Genomic DNA, 20,854 nt, shown 5'->3' on the forward strand with positions numbered 1-20,854 from the left:
GTATGATAACTCTCAGTGGAGGTCTTGTGTGATATAGTGCACTGCAGTTGTACTTATGTGTACAGTTTTGTCATGTTTGTCCCAAACACTTGCTAATTAATAAACATTCGCGGAGCTCCTGCAGTTTTACCCATTTAGTCTTTCAGTTAGTCAATGCAAGATTAAAAAATGAAATGATTAGGCCTTAATTTCTGCACAAAGGCTGACAAATTGAATTGAAATGATTCAGTTTGATGATGTTGTCAGAAACTATGAGGGTGAACCCTCTTTAAAGACTCTGTATTGCAAAGTACTGTCCATGATCAGGGCTGTGATTGCCTATTTAACATTGGAAGGGGGGGCCATTTTCAATAGACGCCTTCTGCGAGAGCATTTTGAAAGAAATATCTTAGATCAAGGTTACTCAAAGTTTTGATGACTAAGTGCTGTTTTACGGTGCCAGCATATGATTGAGGGCTGCAGCAAAAGTGCACACACTGTGACTTTTTCCAGTTACTTTTTTAATGACATACTATTCTATGACTTTTTTATTACATACTATGAGTTTTATGCCATTTTTATGACATACTAACACTTAACAAAAACATTATCGATTGACATTGAAACAGCCTATATAACACTCATATCACATACTAGTTCTTCACTTTTTTAATACTTTTGAAAAGTAATGAAACAGAGAAACAATGCAGTATTTGACATTGATTTAGCCCACTGCTTCTGCTGGAGTACAGCAATGTCACCTTAGGACCACATGCAGAACTGCAGTACACTGTAATACTACAATCAGTAGTAATAATAATAATGGAAATGTGTTATTCTGTTATGATTATAATTGCATTTGCTAATGATTATTTTGGATGGCAATATGTGGTTGCCTGTAGTAGCATAGCTATTTTTTTCCTTTTCTTTTCAATATTTAAATATGCTATATAATTATTGCAACCTGCAGCTCCAGAGCCACATGTGGCTCTTTCGCGCCTCTCCAATGGCCCCCTATAGTTTTGACAAAAAATATGGATATGAATAATGTTTTTTAACTTATACATTTAAATTGAATAACTTTATTCCAACACAAAAGAAAGAAAGAAAGAAAGAAAGAAAGAAAGAAAGAAAGAAAGAATAAATTAGCCTAAGTATTTACCCACCAAAACCTCATCCCTGACAGTGTGTAGAAGACTTTTGAAACAACTTTTAGACCTTTATGTTAGGAAAAATAAAGCAGATATTACAACTGTACAACTGTTTGCAAAAATATATGTAATAATTCACATATTTAGACTGTCTTTTAAGTCTCAGCCAGCTCTGTCCAGGCTTCCTTTGGCGGTAATATTGCCGCTGTGCGCGCGACAGTTCGCCTCCTCCTGGTCTGTGGTCGCGAGCTGTTTGACCGTTTCCAGGGCAACCTCCGGAAGCTCCTGTCAATCAAGGCTGAGGGCAGCAGCTGTGTATTTCAGCTACAAGAGTGAAGTTCAGCATCGATTTAAACTTTCTTCTGGAGGTAAGTAAGAAATGGGTGTATGAGTCAATACTATGGCGATTTAGGAATTTATAATGTGTGTGTTTTGTAACCGAGCTACATGTAAAGGAAATTATTAGGGAGTTTCAGACAAATTAGGTGTGGGTGTGTTTTCGGTCACATTAGCCTTTTGCAATAAATTCCACTAATATTAAAGGCTTAATAATGTGATTATTCCGAGTAGCCTGCGTTAAAAACAGTTAGCGCCACTGATAGTAGGCATTTCAGACGCTTTAGCTTCACATTTCTGAGGTAAAACCTGCATGAAAGTTAAAGTGGGCTGACTTGTACAGCTCCTGTGCCTTCATGTTCATTTTGGGGAGTGGCGGAGACAGGAGGGCACAGGAATTTATAGTCCTCTTGCTGAAAAGAAGTGACTTTGGCTTGCTAACAAGCTAAATTGTCTTAGTTTCCTGGACAACTGAGCAACATCAGCAAACCCCCCACTCCTTATGGCTGCCCAGTCAGCCTCAACCAGTGGTAGTCACTGGAGATGTTGTGTCTGTATGGTCGGTGTGAGTGTCTGCACATTTGTCTCCAGCAGTAGGACATGGCAGACAGAGGCCATGTTGGAGCAGAGAGAGAAGCAGAGGACACAGATGAGCTTCTTTACACAGGTTTTTATTGGCAGTACATCTATATCGTGCATATCTCACCCACTTGGAGGTTTGCACCCACTCTTGTTGACCTTTTTGTCTGCCTTCACAGATCTCAATGACAACAGCAGTGTGTCTGGACTGGACTCTCCTCCGCCCAAACTGGATCACTGTGACCTTCTATTAGATGCTATTGATGCTCAGCTTGGTCAGCTGCAGGTCTGTGGTTTTCACTCTGTCTGTCTGCTTGGTTGTATTTGCGTGTGTGTCATAAATGTTAAGTGGTTAATGAATGCAGGTCCAGCCCCAGGAACGTAAGGTGTTTTCCAGAGAGCGCCACTGCAGTGATGCAGGTCATTTATGTCTTAACACACATTTTACAGCAAATTTGGAGATTTTTCTTTTCAGGTGATAATCTGTGTTGTTTTTCTTTCTAGCTACTCTCAGCTGGAGTCAATCTCTGAGCAAAGACACAGGGCTCGGGAGCACAACTCAAACAAACGACACTCCCATGTCTTGTCTTGAGTTGATACACACTGCGACAATGGAGCAAACACCAGGTACTATGTCATCATTAGAATCATTACAAGAAAAACTGTGATTTCTACCTGTTTTTAAGCCAAATTCCTCCAAAAAACTGTACTATACTATGACTTTTGGGAAAAAAAGACATACTATACTATGACTTTTTTTTTTTTTAATGACATACTATACGATGACTTTTTTGGGGGAAAAAATCACATACTATACTACGAGTTTTTTGGGGGGAAATGACATACTATACTATGACTTTTTTAAAGAATGACATACTTTACTATAACTTTTAAAAATGACATACTACACTATGGCTTTTTTTAAAAATGACATACTATACTCTGACTTTTTTTTTTTTTTTTTTAAAAATGACATACTATACTATGACTTTTTTTTAAAAGGACATACTATACTATGAGTTTTTTGGGGAAATGACATACTATACTATGACTTTTTTGGGAAAAAAGAAAAGACATACCATGCTATGACTTTTTAAAAAAAAAAATGACATACTATACTATGACTTTTTTTAATGACATGCTATTCTATGACTTTTTTAAAGATGACATACTATACTATGACTACTTTTCTTTTTTAAAAATGACATACTATGACTTTTTTTAAAAATGACATACTATGACTTTTTTTTTAAATGACATACTATTCTATGACTTTTTTAAAATGACATACTATACTATGACTTTTTTTTTTTTTTTTTAAAATGACATATTATACTATGACTTTTTTGGAGAAAAAAATGACATACTATACTTTTTTTTGGGGGGGGGGGGATGACATACTATACTATGACCTTTAAAAAAAAAAAAAAAGACATACCATGCTATGACTTTTAAAAAAAAAATGGCATACTATACTATGACTTTTTTTTAAATGACATGCTATTCTATGACTTTTTTAAAGATGACATACTATACTATGACCTTTAAAAAAAAGACATACCATACTATGTCTTTTTAAAAAAAAAAAAGACATACCATTCTATGAGTTTTTTTAATGACATACTATACTATGACTTTTTTTTAAAAAAAAAAAAAGATACTATACTATGACTTTTGTTTTTTTTTAAAATGACATACTATACTATGACTTTTTTTAATGACATACTATACTATGACCTTTTTTTAAAAAAAAGACATACTATACTATGACTTTTTTTTTAAATAACATACTATACTATGACTTTTTGGGAGGAAAATGACATACAATGCGATGAGGTTTTGTTTTTTTAAATGACATATTATACTATGACTTTTTAAAAAAAAAAAAAAAAAGACATTCTATACTATGACTCTTTGAAAAAAATCACATACTATACTATGACTTTTTCAGAGAAAAAAATGACATACTATACTATGACTTTTGTTTTTTTAAATGACATTCTATACTATGACTTTTTTGAACAAAATGACATACTGTCATAGCATGTATAAGTAGGTTGTGTGCATGTGAATGGATGGCTTATAGCCATACCACTCTGAACACGCCCGCTCTCGTCTGATCTCGGAAGCTAAGCAGGGTCGGGCCGGGTCAGTACTTGGATGGGAAACCGCCTGGGAATACCTGGTGCTGTAAGCTTTTTATTCTCATCTTTCATCAGCAGAGGGTGCTGTTCCCTCCCAAGTGGAGACACCACTTTCAAAACCACCACCTGTGGAAAATATCTACATGTTTTATGTATCTGCCAGTCTAAACTTTGTATTTTCATGTGCTGTTATCGTATTTGTTTACTTTTTTGTCATTTTCAGCAATCATTTTCATGAGGCGCCAGGAAAATGTCTCTGTATGCCATGGCGTTTTTTTTCAAAGAACATTGTGATGAAATACTATATTATTACATTTTTTAAAAACAATTATGACATGCTATGCTATGACCTTAAAGAAATATGATATATTATAGTATGACTTTTTAAAAAAATATTATTTTAACATACTTCATCTTTCGATTTTAATGACATTTTTAGAACATACCATACTGTGATTTAAAAAAGAAATAACATATTATATTGTGACTTTTTTTTTTAAAAGAATGGCATACTATACTATGACTTTTTTTGAGAAAATAAAATGACATACTATACTATGACTTTTTTGAAAATAAAGACACACTATACTATGACGTTTTTTAAATGACATACTATAGTATGACTTTTTTTCTTTGTGACATAGTATACTTTGACTTTAAAAGAAAATGACAAACTATACTATGACTTTTTTAAATGACATACTATAGTATGACTTTTTTTCTTTGTGACATAGTATACTTTGACTTTAAAAGAAAATGACAAACTATACTATGAGTTTTTAAAATGACATACTATAGTATGACTTTTTTTCTTTGTGACATAGTATACTTTGACTTTATGACAAACTATACTATGAGTTTTTAAAATGACATACTATAGTATGACTTTTTTTCTTTGTGACATAGTATACTTTGACTTTAAAAGAAAATGACAAACTATACTATGACTTTTTTAAATGACATACTATAGTATGACTTTTTTTCTTTGTGACATAGTATACTTTGACTTTAAAAGAAAATGACAAACTATACTATGAGTTTTTAAAATGACATACTATAGTATGACTTTTTTTTTTAAAAAAATGTTATACTTTACTATGCCTTTTGTTCAATGTCATACTTTACTATGATTCTTTTTTTTTTTCACTTGACCTACTTTACTATGGCTTTTCTCAAACATTTTTATGACAGTGTATGCTGTGCTTGTTAGGTCCCTGCCAGAGGTATAGGGGTTGGGGGGAGTAACACAGGGAAATAGAAGGAACTTTCAAACAAAAGAAAAAGGCAAGCAAAACTAATCACCAGTTTGAAGGAAGTTTATTTAAAACAAAAACGGGAAAAAGGACCACCAATGGAAAACGATCACAACTGTCACAGCCTTGTCGCCCACTGGCACCGGCACTACTCCTCCTCCATTCATGTAAACCCTCGCTGATGAGGAATGATGAGGATCAGCTGCACACTGAAAAAGAAAGGGGAAAATACAAAACAAAGGGCGGGCCCAAAACACACAGGCACGTAATAATGCTTTTTTGTTACATTTTTGTGACATACTGTACTATGAGTTTTTAGCTGTGCCCAGCAGCTCTGTTGTACATATGTGGTGCTGTAATGTGTATAGATGAAGCCAAAATGAAGTACAATGTGTGTTCCTGGTGAAGATGGAGCATGTGACTCCTTTAATGTTGTGGCTGAGTGATGTGTTTGAATAGTTTTTGAGGTCTGATTCATATCACAAAGGAATATGCGTTATAAAAGTATGGATCCAGAGGAAATAGGTGTTGGATCAATGAGTTGACTATTGGTTTAAGTGTAAAATTGTAGATGAATGTTAGCCTTGGTGAATAGTTGTGAGAAGTGTTGTAGGTGTTGTAGCATGTTTAAGTAGGCTGTGTGCATGTGTTTGAACAGCTTACGGCCATACCACCCTGAACATGCCTGATCTTGTCCGATCTCGGAAACGAAGCAAGGTTGGGCCGGGTCAGTACTTGGATGGGAGACCGCATGGGAATACCTAGTGCTGTAAGCTTTTTATTCTCATCTTTCATCAGCAGAGGGTGCTGCTCCCTCCCAAGTGGAGACACCACTTTCAAAACCACCACCTGTGGAAAATATCTACATGTTTTATGTATGTATGTGTTTGTTTACTTTTTTGTCATTTCCAGCAATCATTTTCATGAGGCGCCAGGAAAATGTCTCTGTATGCCATGGCGTTTTTTTCAAAGAACATTGTGATGAAATACTATATTATTACATTTTTTAAAAACAATTATGACATGCTATGCTATGACCTTAAAGAAATATGATATATTGTAGTTTGACTTTTTAAAAAAATATTATTTTAACATACTTTATTTTTCAATTTTAATGACATTTTTAGGATATACTATACTGTGATTTTTAAAAAAAAAAAGAAATAACATATTATATTGTGACTTTTTTTTTTTTAAAAAAAGAACGGCATACTATACTATGACTTTTTTTGGAAAAAAAATGACATACTATACTATGACTTTTTTAATGACATACTATGCTATGACTTATTTTTAATGACATACTATATTATGATTTTAAAAAAAAACATCCTATACTATGACTTTTTTCATTCATTCATTCATCTTCTAACCGCTTCATCCTATTGAGGGTCGCAGGGGGGCTGGAGCCTATCCCAGCTACATTGGGCGAGAGGCAGGGTACATCCTGGACAGGTCGCCAGACTATCGCAGGGCTGACACATAGAGACAAACAACCATTCACGCTCACATTCACACCTACGGACAATTTAGAGTTATCAGTTAACCTAGTCCCCAATCTGCATGTCTTTGGACTGTGACACAGAAGGGCTCCCACGCCCGGGATCGAACCGGCAATCGAACCGGCAACCCTCTTGCTGTGAGGCGAGAGTGCTAACCACCACACCACCGTGCCGCTATGACTTTTTTGTTGAAAAAAAAAAGACATACTATACCATGACTTTGTTTTTAAAAAAAATGACATACAATACTATGACTTCATTGGAAAAAAATGACAAACTATACTATGACTTTTTTTTGTTTGTTTTTTAAATGACATACTATACTGTGACTTCTTTGGAAAATAATGACATGGTATATTATGACTTTTTTTAAAAAAAAAAAATGACATACTTTACTATGACTTTTTTGGGGAAAAAATTACATACTACACTATGGGTTATTTGGGGGAAAATGACATACTATGACTTTTTTTTGGGGGGGGGGGGGGATGACATACTATACTATGACTTTTTTCTTTTGTAAAAAAAATGACACACTATACTATACTATGACTTTTTTCTTTTGTAAAAAAAAATGACACACTATACTTTGACTTTTTTGGAAAAAAATGACATAGGCTACTATACTATGACTTTGGTTTTTTAAAATAACATACAATACTATGGCTTTTTTTGTTTTTTTAAATGACATACTATACTATGACTTTTTGGGAAAAAAATGACACACTATACTATACTATGACTTTTTTCTTTTGTAAAAAAAAAAAAAAATGACACACTATACTTGTACAAGTACAATGTGTGTTCCTGGTGAAGATGGAGCATGTAACTCCTTTAATGTAACATTAAATGCAATATGGTACAGTATATCAGGGGTTGTCAGAGTTTTATGGCTGAGTGCCAACTTGAGGGGCCAACATATAACTGTGTAGACAGCACAAGAGAACTGCATACAAAAAACAAAATATGTTTTCTATCTCACTTCCACATTAAACTCAAGAGTTGTTCACTGAAATCGCTAACTTAATCCTACAGCACTGGCCTCGATGACAGAATGTAATTACTGCCACACCTATGAGGTGCCACTAGTTGCTACAAACCAGTTTTCTACAAGTTGTCATTTTTACCCTGATAGAGTCTTGTCACATGGGCACAGTTTGACACCGTAGCCAAGTACTGTATTAAAGGTGGGCTACTGAAAATGAAAGTATTTGAATCGGCCACAGATGAGTAAAATATAATAAATGCATTTCACGTCACATAATGTTTCTGAGGATCACTATTGGCCACACCTTGAGAAACCATATGAAAGAGTTTTTTCTTTAGTGCAACAAGGCAACAGAACCAAGCTTTTTTTGCACAAAAGCACCTCATATCTCCTCTGCTTATTCACCAGAGAGAAGCACAGGCAGCCGGGGAGGTCCTGTCACTCACAAGGGCACCAACCAGAAATTAGACAGAAGACCAAGAGACAAAGAGGAAATAGATTCTCAGCGGGAGCAGGTTATCTGGAGACTCGAGAGGCTGCTTGGAGACACCTGTAACGAGGGAAGGATGCCAGGAGAAACTCACCCTCCTTCAGACAGCATCTGCACTGAAGACTTTGTCAGATGCTTCAGAGACGAGATGGTGGAATTGGCATTGCCAGAGAATAATATGCAGCCACTACACAAAGAGGACGTGACTGAGAGGACAGAGATATCTGACTGCAACACTTGCCAGAGTGCACAAAATGGACCCAGTATTCCTAATGTGGACAGAGGGGGATCAGCAACAACTAGGAAATTCAATAAAGACACAGGGAATGCTCACTATTGTCAAAGACAGGAACTGGAGAAATGTCTCTATGACAGCTACGGAGTAAATACATCATGTAGCGAGAGAGCAGGAGACAGATACAGCACACCACAGAAGTCTGATGACGACAGCAGCAGTGAGTAACCATGAATATTTATCATGCCCAGAGGATTAGATCTAACTCACAGGGTTTTCCTCTTATGACATTATTGCCTTGAAATTTACCGAGCCCATTTATTACCACCACAGGAAGAAACCTTTTCATTCTGGAGCAGTACCCTTGTCCCTAAATGCCAACTTTACACACTTACACAGGCTAATTACAATGAAATTTGCAGAGCACGTCCATGCCGCCAGGGGATGAACCCTTTTAATTTGAATTGCCCCATGGCCTTTCACAAAGTACCACCCAAAGGAAGAACTTTACAACTGTATTCCCCCAAAACAGCACGATGAGTAAAGTGTTTGTACCAGCACTTTTGCTTTGAGGGTTGTAGTTTACATTGCAGCCTCTACAGCACACCAGTCACCCTCTATACTTTTATTCATCTCCCTTTTATGGGTTTATCACACCTTTACTTTGTCTCTCTTCTCTTTCAGTCTCTCACAGAACAGAGGTCGTAACAGAACATGAAACTCTGCAGCAGAACAACAGCTGTTCTCCTAAGGCCAGGTGCTTGGCAGGTAACACACACAGATTACAATGCATCTGCAAACACAGACTGACTAATACTCTCAGATATTCATTCTCTACAAACAGTGATTGTAGGCGGCTTTTCTTTTCTAGGAGTACCTGTGCGGAGTTTTGACACCGTGTCCATTGACAGTGACCTCGACTCAGTCTGCACAGAGCAGGTCAGGCAGTATATTCACAGGCGGCCAGGTGAGAGACGGCAAAAATCGAATTTTCAAGATGACAAAAAACATCTTCATATGTAAAATATCACCATTTGAAATACAGTGACTAACAAACTGAAAAAAATTAAAGATAATCCTTGAAAACAAACTCTTTTCATACAGAGAATAATAGTAACAAGAGTAGAAAAAATATGCATGAAGTTACAGTTAATGTAATTTGTGTTATCCCCCCAGGATGGCGCTCTCTCATTCAGTCTGTCACAGGCATGGATGACGACTGTACGAACCACAGTGACTATGACACACCCACACAGGAAGACAGTGAACCTCAGTCTACAACAGGTAGAGCAACATCTGACTGTGTATTCCTCTATGAGTCCACAGTAACAAACAATTTAATCTTTACATGAAACAGATTTTGCCTCTCTTTGTTTACAAAGCCCAGATATCCTGTTATGGAAATGTGCACAACAGAAGTCCCTCTGTCCGTAAAGCACAGCGTCATAAGAAAGAAACCAAATGGCGGTACATTTAACAACTTACTGAACATTTTGGTCTTTTCCTCACTGTTGTGTACAAATTAAAAATGATTATTTTGCCTACATTTGACTTTTGACGTTTGTGAATCACAGACTTGTGCATTCTTCGGGTAACAATGACAAGGACTCAGATAAGGAAATGAATCCGTCGAACAGGAGATGCCGGCCTGAGAGGACGTCAGAGAAGATGCAGTCTGACTGGGCCAAGATGAAAGAGCGTCTCTCTGCACTCAGACAAGTGAGAATGAGTCTCCCAGTGTATTTTACATAATGTTGTATAATGTGTACATACATGTGTCTGACTTAAGTGCTTTGTGTATCTGGTTTAGAAATGTGAGAAGGAGGAGCAGACACTACAGAAAAAGAAGACTCAGTTGAAAGATGTAGAGCTGTCCCTCTCTGAACTTCAACAGAGAAGAAAAGTAAAGTGTAGCATCTTATATACAGTTTAACAAAACACTGTGTACAGAAGTCTCACTAAAACTCACAGTTTTTGATATATGTTCCAGCATGCCTTGCAGGAGTTAGAGCAACTGACTGTAGAAACAGCAAAGATGGAGAAGGAGAGGAGGACTCTGGACATTATTAGGTGCAAAAACAAAGTCCATATGCATCAGTATGGCAATATTACATTGCATCAACATAATCCTGTGCTGTATAAAGGAAAGTTCTGTAAAATATTAATACAACAATGAATGTATTGCAGTGACGAGCTGCCCGAGCTGCAGAAGCAGAGCGAGTTCTGTATTCTTGAGGTAAGAGACGTGAAAGGGGAGCTCACAACCTCGTGTCAATGTAAAGTGACTGTAAAGGATGGAGCCTTCATGCAGAGGGTAATGAAACCTGAATCAATTCCTTGTTATTAGTAAGTCACGTTTTAATATGTCAGGGTTTTTTTTTATTTTTTAACTGCGCTTTTTTTGTTGCTCCACTGTTCCACAAACAGCCCAGCGTCATCATGTCAGTGCTGGAGAGGGAGGAGATGGAGAGGCAGCTGGATAACGCCAAAACAGAGCTCTTTGCTGAACAGCGACGTGCAAGAGAGAAGCTAGAGTCCATGCAGGAAGTACTGTGTCAATGCCTGTTTATGTTTATAATTATAACTATAATGACAATGATAAACCAGATGAAGATTAAGAGTGTAAACCATTTATAATGGTTTTCACAATATAAAATAAAATTTGAAATAATATAAAATATCATCCAAAATTATAATTACAACATCATTTTTTTGTTGATAAGAGGATAACAGTTTTAACATTTTCAGCCAGTCAAATTAGTATTATTTTTTTTTAATTTACGATAAAAAAAAAAATAATGGTAAATTATTTTATATATTCAAAGATTTACTTAATGAGAAAAAAAAAGCTTTTAAAGTTTTCCCCAAAAGGTTTTAACAAGAACTATAACCTATTGTATTGTGTTAATAATGTAAACAAACATTTCAAAGCATTAAAACATTAATAAACTGTCATTTAGTCTGTGTATTAAAAACATGCCTCATTCCTAGTGTGATGGAAGGCACTACACCTGTTTGTAGATTTATATTTTTGCAGTAACCCCTTTGTTAATATTTGGATCACAGATTATGTGTTTAACAGGTTGACATGTATAACTATATTGTGAGTGTATAATTGTAGTTGAGCTGTTTCCTTTATAGTTATTTATTAGGTGATACTAAAATAACAAGGTGTAAAGGTTTTGTGTGAGACAGATTTACTTCCTGTGTGTGAAAATGTGTGTGTGTGTGTGTGTGTGTGTGTGTGTGTGTGTGTGTGTGTGTGTGTGTGTGTGTGTGTGTGCACGCGTGTGCGCATGTGTGTGTGTGTGTGTGTTCATGTGTGATCTCGGAGCAGAAGTTGGAGGAAACTCGTGAGGAGCTCCAGAGGGTCACAGAGGCAGAGAGCTCACTGAGGAGCAGGTGTGATCATCTGGAGGAGAAACAGAGGCAGAAAAAGGATCAGATGGAGGTGGCACCTAATGACATCATACTCTTATTTCTGATATAAAAAATAATATCTGTTAAGCAAACAGCACACTGCCAATGTCCACCTATTTTCTAACTTCTAACTATTTTTGGTGAATCTCTTTCTGTCAGGCAGCAGAGTTTCAAGTGCACGAGCTGCAGCATGAGCTGGGAGAATGCAAGATCAGAGTGGACACTCAGGAGAAGATGTTGGCACAGAAGGAGCTGCAGCTGCTCGATTTACATGAGCAGCGTGAGGCCTTACAAGCAGAGAGAGATGGACTGAAGAGGGAGCTGCAACACCTGAAAACCCAGCACTGCAATGCACAGAAAGAAGCCCACGAGCAAGCCCGAAGAATGATGGTAAGAGCCGAGTCGAACTTTATAAAGTCTGCAAGTCATGTTTTTGCTAATGCTACATTAAGTAACAAGTAATCAGAGTTCCTCTTTTTATTTTAGGAGGTTGCATTGAAGCAGCAAAAGAAAGAGTTGGCTTTGGCTCATGAGCAGCAAATCCAAAAGGTTACAGATGTTTCAGCAAAACTAAATATTGATTCTTCAAATGACATTATCACAGTTTGATTCATGATGTCACATACCTTCTGGCTGTTGTGTCCTCAGGTTCATAAGCAGACTGAGGAGGAGAAAGCACGCGCTTTGAGAGAACAAACTCTGTCTCTCACACGGCACATTGAGTCCTTGAAAAGTTCCATTCAGGTCAGTGTTTCCCTTAACAAATGAAATCCTGTGTTACACTATCTCAGTGTGTTGACTGTTTTATCCTAAGTACTTTGCACTGCTATGAATGCACGTAATGTAGGTTAAGTTTGGCTGCTATTATTGGCTTACAAACCTAACATTTGATTTATTTTCATGATTATTGCACTTAACACTATACCTGTAGTGAGTAAAAACACTCCACCATTCTGGCAGCTAAAAGTAGAGGAGGCAAAGAAGCTGAAGGATTCTCTGGAGCAGCAGAAGGAGGAGGCAAAGAACCGTGAAGAGGAGCTGCATCTAGCAGCCACAAAGCAGGTATTATCATAATCCTCTACTTAAAATATACAATATTTTACAACATGATTCCATGTTATGCACAGTATGCTACCATTCAGGTGCACAAAGCAGTAGAGGAGGAGAGGAGGAAGTGGGAAGCAGAGAAGATGGAAGCAGTGCAGGCACACTGTGGAATACTTGAGGAGCAGAATAGAAAGAGCCTGGAGAGCATGAGGAGTGAGATGCAGCGAGAGAAGAGTAAAGCACTGGCTTTTCAACATAAAGCGGTGGAATTAAAAACTGTAAGGTGGCTCACAGCCATGACACGTGACATTACCATGTTAAATAAATCTGAATAAATGTTTATTCTGTCTTTGCATGATTTTCTTTTTATCTACAGAGAGTACAGGAGTTGGAGAGTGAAAGCTGTGTGCAGCAGAGAGAGCAGGAGTCTTTGCTGGCTGTTATCTGCAAATCACTAAAAGAGGAGCACCAGGCTGAGCTGGAGAAGTTGCGGAGACAGATGGCACAGGTGCGAGAAAACCACAGGAAGCAATCATTTGCAGGCACATAGAGATGTAGTGCTTTAAGGAAAGCTGACATGGTGTGGTCTGTGGTCACAGGAGAGTCAGAGAGCAGTGCTGCGGCTCCAACAGGCTGTTCAGCTGGCAGAGAAGGAAGCTGACAGACTCCAGGTGATGCTAGACGAAAGAGAGAGCAGCCATAACCAAATTACAGCTGAGCTGGAACAGAAGCTCCGGCACTGGGCCCAGGAGCTGGGAGCAGAGTGCCAGCAACTACACCTCTTAGTGGAGCAGAGTGGAGCCAAACAAAGTTCTGTGCAGCTTCTTCACAGGTATTGCACAGGTTTAGAAAGATGTGAATACTTTGGAGGCAACATGGTGTGCTTTTAATTCTGATGGCTTTATACTGTGCAGTCCTACAGCAGCTGAGGCTCTAACAAACCTGAGAACACTAAAAGAGCAGCTGAAGCACGTGACTAACCATCTACAGCAGGAGCTCGACTCACAGAAACAAACCTCTGAGCAGCTGAGAAAGGACAAGGTACAGTTCAGACTGCAAAGTACTTGTTGTTTGCAAATTCATTAAACGTGTACATGAATACAAGTTCATATGTTTTTCAGGAGCGAGAACTGAGCATCCAGAGGCAACAGCTGAGGATGGACAGAGACCAGGCCTTGGACTCTCTGAAGGAACGTCTCATTCAGGTATCAATTTACACACTTTGTACAGGTCATATCAGTTCACATAGACACAGTAAACTCATCGCTCACAGCATTTTTATGCCACATCGCATTTCTGCAGGAGCACATTGAGGAGCTGAGCAGTCTGAACTGGCCTCATATGTGTGATGGAGGAGCTGAAGGAGGAGTGGCAGCATCGCTTCGCAAACAGCTGAAGGCCAAAGACCTGGAGCTGAGGCAGGTTCAGAGGAGCATGGCTCAGTGGAAGGAACAGACCGCCGCTCGTCTGGCATGCAAGTTCGAAGAAGAGTTGACAGCTGAACTGGAAAGGTGACGCGAAGCACTGATTTCCCATATTGTTTGGAAACGTGAAAAACATTTACTCCTCTCTCAGAAAATGTATCAAGAAAAAAAAATTCTGCTTTTCTATGTTTAAGTTTAGCTCTGGTTTTTGCTATCTCACAGGTGCAAGACAAAGTTATTGAGGGGCAGGTAACTGGTTCCTGATGACATACTAACCAGCTGTCTGTCCTTACCAGAGCATGATCTCACCTCAACTCACTGCAATATTTGTTTAATACAATAGATGTGACATTAACCGTACATGTAAACCTATAACTCCCTCATGTAGTTGTGTTAATTATTCACAACTTTTTAAATGCAGGTTTGTTTGTTTTCTAGAAAACCATCAAAGTCTCGAGAGGAGAGGCATAAAAAGCCTGAGAGGCCTGAAGCAGAGATGACGCTTAGTGTAAAGGTAATTATTTTACTGTTTCTGTGTGGCCATGAACACCAAGCTCGTACAGGTATGTAACCTAAAGATATTTAATACTTGTTTACTGACAAATACTGCTATGTTTTCCCCATCAGGAAGCTCAGACTTTAGTCTGCTCTCCCTCCCTCCATGTTGTGGACTCTGCTGCCTCCCACAGCCCCTCAGATGTGGCTTCATTTAAGCTTCTACGTTACCTTCAGAGCAGAGTCAAGCAGCTCCGTGTTGAAAACCAGGCATACATGTGTAGCCCATCGCCTTCAAATACAGTCTCTGTAGATCTGTCAGGATCATATCTTACAACAGTGAGTACATTGTTTTAATAGCTACTAGCTGCATTCAGTGGTGACTAAAATGTATATTGCAGATATAAGTGCTTAATGCATGCTGCATTTTTTTTACATTTATAAATGACAAATAGTTCTGTCCTCTAGCACACTGGTTCCCAACCTGGAAGTCCTGACTCCCACTAGGGGTTGCGAGGCCTTCTCCATTTTAAGGGGTGTTTAAAAAAAAAAACAAAAAAAAAAACTTTTTACAATATACAGTGCATCTCAGCATTTCATTCATTCATTTCAGTTGAGATAACTCAGTGAAATTGTTATTGATAAAGATTAGATTAACTTTTAAGTTATCAACTTTAAAAAAATATATATATATCACAGGATAAGGGCACTGTGAAGACCTAGGGCCGTATTCACAGAGCTTCCTTGTAAAAATAAAAGTTATTCACAGAGCATCTTTGACCTTAAAAGAGCTCCTAAGGTAAAAAGAAAACAAACTGTTAGGAGCAGGGAGGAGGACTTTTAAGAGGCCATAAGAGTTTCTTACTCAGAGGAGAAAATGGTGGAAACACAAAGAGGTCTGAGAAATATTCTCCAAACACTAAATGATAGTGAGTAAATGAAATGCTACAGATTGGATTGTGCAGGGATAATATGTGTGGTTGATCTCATTAGGGATACACACACATTTCCCACCCCTCGCAATAAGGGGTCATAACGCCAGAAATAAAATGATCACAAAACTAAGATATTTAGAAAACCAGAAAAATTACTTGAGACTTTCTTAATCCTCCATCAGCAGTGATCACATAAACAACTCTTTCACAGTCAGCAGTTCATTTCATTTCCACTGGGTGTCCACACCTTGCAGGCTCACAAAAGGGCGTATCTCTGACAACCAATCACATCTGTTAAAAGCAAGCATCATACCTAGCAACAGAGTCAACCACACCTCCCCACCAAAGTAAAAGTTTCTGTCTCTTCCTTGCTCACAGTTGCTCCAAGAACTTTCCTAAATCACTCCTAAGCTAGGACTCCTTACTAAAAGTTTTAAGGCTAAGTTAGGAGCTCTCTGACAGTATTCTCAGAATGTTTGTGAACACAGCTCCTGACCACAAGCAATACCTCCTATTCACAGCCTTCACTCTCTGCTATACAGCCTCATCCTGTATTAGAGAAGTACACAGTTAAAACAACCAAAGAGCAAATAGAACAATGGCCGAGCGTCAGGGAGAAGAGAATACTTAATTTGTCAAAAAAGAAACCTATAACTACAAATTGAAAAAAATAAATACAGAGAATCTTACAAAAAGTAAAAAGAAATTACATGATAACTCATCTGATGGAATATTCACAGGAAATAATCAGCTCAAAACTCATCATAATTGCTTTTTGACACGAACTTCCTGCAGTTACTGCATTTAATATTTGAGTTAATTTTAATTTAATTTTTTTAATTTTATATACTTTATTAATCCCCAAGGGGAAATTCAATTTTTCACTCTGTTTGTCAATTACACACAGGTCCGAACACACACATGCACAAACTGGACCTATACATGCACTAAGTGGAGAGATGTCAGGGTGGGCTGCCCATGGCAGGCGCTCCATACGGTTGGGGGGGTTCGGTGCCTTGCTCAGGGGCATCTCGGCGGTGCCCAGGAGGTGAACTGGCACCTCTCCAGCTACCAGTCCACGCTCCATATTTTGGTCCGGGACTTGAACAGGCGACCCTCCGGTTCCCAACCCAAGTCCCTATGGACTGAGCTACTGCCGCCCCAGTTAATTATACAGTTTAACTGTTGTTGTTGTTATGCACTGAAAATAATACAAAATATATCCATAAAATATGTCACTTTGTCAGGGGTGGTCAATTTTCTCAATGAAAAAAAAAGGGTCTTAAAAGGAAAAAGGTTGGGAACTGCTGCTCTAGAAGAACCACAGGAAACAAGAAGCATCATCACAAAGTTCCTGCTTATCATCTTTATGAGGCACAGCACCTCTGGATCTGATTTGAAATCCTCTCTCAGTTAAAATAAATCTAATACTTCTGAAACTGTTAAAGACATGGAAAAAATATTATATACACATGTGGGCAAAATTGTTGGTACCCTTCTATTAAAGATAGAAAAACCCACTATGGTCACTGAAATAACTTGAAACTAACAAAAGTAATAATAAATTAAAATTTACTGAAAATCACCTAATGAAAATCAGACATTGTTTTAGAATTGTGGTTCAACAGAATAATTTGAAAAAACAAACTAATGAACCTGGTCTGGACAAAAATGATGGACTTAATATTTTGTTGCACAACCTTGTGAGGCAATCACTGCCATCAGGCGATTTCTGTAACTCTCAATGAGACTTCTGCACCTGTCGACAGGTATTTTGGCCCACTCCTTATGAACAAACTGCTCCAGCTGTCTCAGGTTTGAAGGGTGCCTTCTCAAGACGGCATGTTTCAGCTCTTTCCACAGATATTCAATAGGATTTAGATCAGGGCTCATAGAAGGCCACTTCAGAATAGTCCAATGTTTTGTTCTCAGCCATTCTTGGGTGTTTTTAGCTGTGTGTTTTGGGTCATTATCCTGTTGAAGGACCTATGACCTGCGACTGAGACCAAGCTTTCTGACACTGGGCAGCACATTTCGCTCCAGAATGCCTTGATAGTCTTGAGATTTCATTGTACAGATTCAAGACACCCTGTGCCAGATGCAGCAAAGTAGCCCCAGAACATTACTGAGCCTCCTCCATGTTTCACAGTTGGTACAGTGTTCTTTTCTTTGTATGCTTTATTTTTGTATCTTTGAACAAAGAACTGATGTGACTTATCAAAAAGCTCCAGTTTTGGCTCTTCTGTCCAAAGGACATTCTCCCAGAAGCTTTGTGGCTTGTCAATATGCATTTTGGCAAATTCCAGTCTTGCTTTTTTATGATTTGCTTTCAACAGTGGTGTCCTCCACGTCTCCCATTCAGTCCACTTTGGCTCAAACAGCGACGGATGGTGCGATCTGACACTGATGTACCTTGACCTTGGAGTTCACCTCTAATCTCTTTGGAAGTTGTTCTGGGCTCTTTGGTTACCATTCGTATTATCCGTCTCTTCAATTTGTCATCAATTTTTCTCTTGCAGCCACGTCCAGGGAGGTTGGCTACAGTCCCGTGGACCTGAAACCTCTGAATAACATGTGCAACTGTACTCACAGGAACATCAAGCTGCTTGGAGATGGTCTTATAGCCTTTACCTTTAGCATCCTTGTCTATAATTTTCTTTCTAATCTCCTGCGACAACTCTCTCCTTGGCTTTCTGTAGTCCATATTCAGTGTGGTACACACCATGATACCGAACAGCACAGTGACTACTTTTCACCCTTTAAATAGGCAGACTGACTGATTACAAGTTTGAAGACACCTGTGATGCTAATTAAAGGACACACCTTAGTTTAACATGTCCGTATGGTCAAATTATTTTCAATTTTCTCTAGGGGTACCATCATTTTTGTCCAGGTCAGTTTCATTAGTTTGTTTTTAAAATTATTCTGTTGAACCACAATCCTAAAGCAGTGTCTGATTTTCATTAGTTAATTTTCAGTAAATTTTTATTTATTATTACTTTTGTCAGTTTCAAGTTATTTCAGTGACCATGGTGGGTTTTTCTTTCTTTAACAGAAGGGTACCAACAATTTTGTCCACGTGTGTATGTGGCAATCACTATTAATGTGTGCTTGTTGTCATGTAATATGTAACACTGGTGTCTCCTTTATAGATCACTCAAGGTCAAGACATTGCTGGGATTCAGAGTCACTCATCACTGAGGACAGTGTCGAGTTAATGACATGAAGCCCTACTGTGTGTGTGTGTGTGTGTTACATACAGCAGTGATGTAATGCACCTCAAGCTATTTTTGCGGCCACAGGAATGAATCATTTACTGTTACATGTGCTTATGATTGCAGATTAACAAGCAGGTCACAGTGACAAATGACACAACAGAAGATTTGGTCATTAAGTTTACATTCCTCTGTGTCAAGGCAGTGAAACTTTATGGCGTCAGGTTACAGTGAACTCTGAATGAGTGATGAACCAACATTTTACAGAACATCATGTGAGTTATGTCAGAGAATCTCATAAAGCTGACGGGTCTTTGTGGGAATCCCGTGTATAATCATAAATGTTACAAGATGTTTAATTGCACAATAAAGATATTCTGCAGATCTCTGGCGAGTTCAAACTGAATTATCTCATTAGCATTTAATGTAATATCTTAATCAACTGAGAAATGTCCTGATTTTAATGTAAAATAATTCACTGAGGATTGATGCCAGATTTTTTGAAAGACGGCTCCCCTTTAATCACATGTGCTGTCACGAAGGCAGTCTGTTTGGTCTTTCCTGTGGTATCAAAAATGTTTTAGGGGGAATATAGGAACAGTGCCGATTCATTTAACATCTGCTTCATATACGAGGTCAGCACTGACACATTCAGGAAGGAGCTTCTACCCTCAAGCTTCAAAGATCCTAAATAAAGACTGCTAATGTTTTGGCTGATCAGTGTATATGTATGTATTGTCACTTGCATTGTTCCTCAGGGTTTAATCCTGGGACCCCTTCTCTTCCTAATATAAGCCCTGTTTCCACCAAACACTTTCGATATGGTACCACTGAAACCAAAAGTAACCTTTAAGACAGGGTTCCTAGACCCCAGTGTTTCCATCACAAACAGTACTCTTAAATGTGGGTGGGTTGTTGTCACTCACTGTTTCATCCATCACTCACTGTATTTCGTCCTTCAGTCCATCAGTCTACACCTCATTTATTGTCCACTGAACAAGGTTGCACGCCGACATTTTCAGAACAAAATAAACAGGCTGCAGTGAGAGTCTTTCACCATGGGATATTTAAAAATAGTGGGTTTGTGCATTTAGTCCTTTAGCTCAAGTTTAGTTTAGTGTGGCTCACAGGAACGATGCTCCTCAACGCTTTTTTATTCTCCGAGTGAGAATTAGAATATATGCTGTTCACATAATCTGGTCGAAATTAGTAAAAGCGTAGGTCATCCAAGAGAGACAATACAAACTAATGGAGTGGTCAAAGGTATCACATTGAAATTTAAGGGGTGCTGATGGATTCACATCGTCACCTCATACATTGAGCAACATGACAAGTAAACATTCCACCTTAAAAATTGGAGACAGTCGGCCCAGTGAATTATTTTTCTCAGACCACAGCTGCTACAAGAGACAGTAAAACATCCTTTCATTTTAATATATGTAACTCTCCATGTTGTGAACAGCAGTTACATAAACCTCAGCCCTGAGCAGAGTGACTGTCCGCTATTGACCAATCAACGGACTATAGTGTTCATAGCTCCACCTTTTAGTACCAGATCTGTGTGCTAGGTACCCCAACAGAGAGGGGACCAAAAATGGGGATGGTACTAAACGGTTCCATCGGTACCATGCACAACTTTTCACAGTGGAAATGGGAAAAAA

General features: G+C 38.2%; 1 protein-coding gene and 2 non-coding genes across 7 annotated transcripts; all 3 read left to right on the top strand.

The window, feature by feature from the left end:
* The first annotated feature begins 1,397 nt into the window (after window positions 1–1,397).
* Window positions 1,398–20,787, top strand: si:ch211-102c2.8 (trichohyalin). Of its 5 annotated transcripts, none has more exons than XM_049578379.1 (30): window positions 1,398–1,498; window positions 2,058–2,133; window positions 2,225–2,331; window positions 2,411–2,465; window positions 2,550–2,672; window positions 8,341–8,877; window positions 9,342–9,425; window positions 9,511–9,624; window positions 9,834–9,941; window positions 10,040–10,124; window positions 10,232–10,376; window positions 10,468–10,560; window positions 10,648–10,727; window positions 10,845–10,971; window positions 11,085–11,204; window positions 11,995–12,108; window positions 12,237–12,467; window positions 12,564–12,626; window positions 12,726–12,821; window positions 13,038–13,139; window positions 13,220–13,402; window positions 13,501–13,632; window positions 13,724–13,956; window positions 14,039–14,165; window positions 14,246–14,329; window positions 14,427–14,635; window positions 14,771–14,797; window positions 14,987–15,062; window positions 15,176–15,382; window positions 19,131–20,787. In XM_049578379.1, exons 2-30 carry the CDS (start codon window positions 2,067–2,069, stop codon window positions 19,194–19,196), a joined length of 3,795 nt encoding a protein of 1,264 aa, XP_049434336.1. In that variant the 5' UTR covers window positions 1,398–1,498; window positions 2,058–2,066; the 3' UTR covers window positions 19,197–20,787. The 5 variants fall into 5 exon arrangements, with proteins under 5 accessions (XP_049434336.1, XP_049434339.1, XP_049434340.1 ...); XM_049578382.1 differs by having other exon boundaries at window positions 9,529–9,624; XM_049578381.1 differs by having other exon boundaries at window positions 1,451–1,498; window positions 2,061–2,133.
* LOC125891027 (5S ribosomal RNA) lies at window positions 4,124–4,242 on the top strand. Its single transcript, XR_007449598.1, has one exon. It is a non-coding gene; the product is annotated as a 5S ribosomal RNA (ribosomal RNA).
* LOC125891030 (5S ribosomal RNA) lies at window positions 6,100–6,218 on the top strand. Its single transcript, XR_007449601.1, has one exon. It is a non-coding gene; the product is annotated as a 5S ribosomal RNA (ribosomal RNA).
* Window positions 20,788–20,854: the final 67 nt, after the last annotated feature.

This window comes from Epinephelus fuscoguttatus, linkage group LG6 (assembly GCF_011397635.1).
Source record: "Epinephelus fuscoguttatus linkage group LG6, E.fuscoguttatus.final_Chr_v1".
In the NCBI taxonomy this organism is placed as follows: domain Eukaryota; kingdom Metazoa; phylum Chordata; class Actinopteri; order Perciformes; family Serranidae; genus Epinephelus; species Epinephelus fuscoguttatus.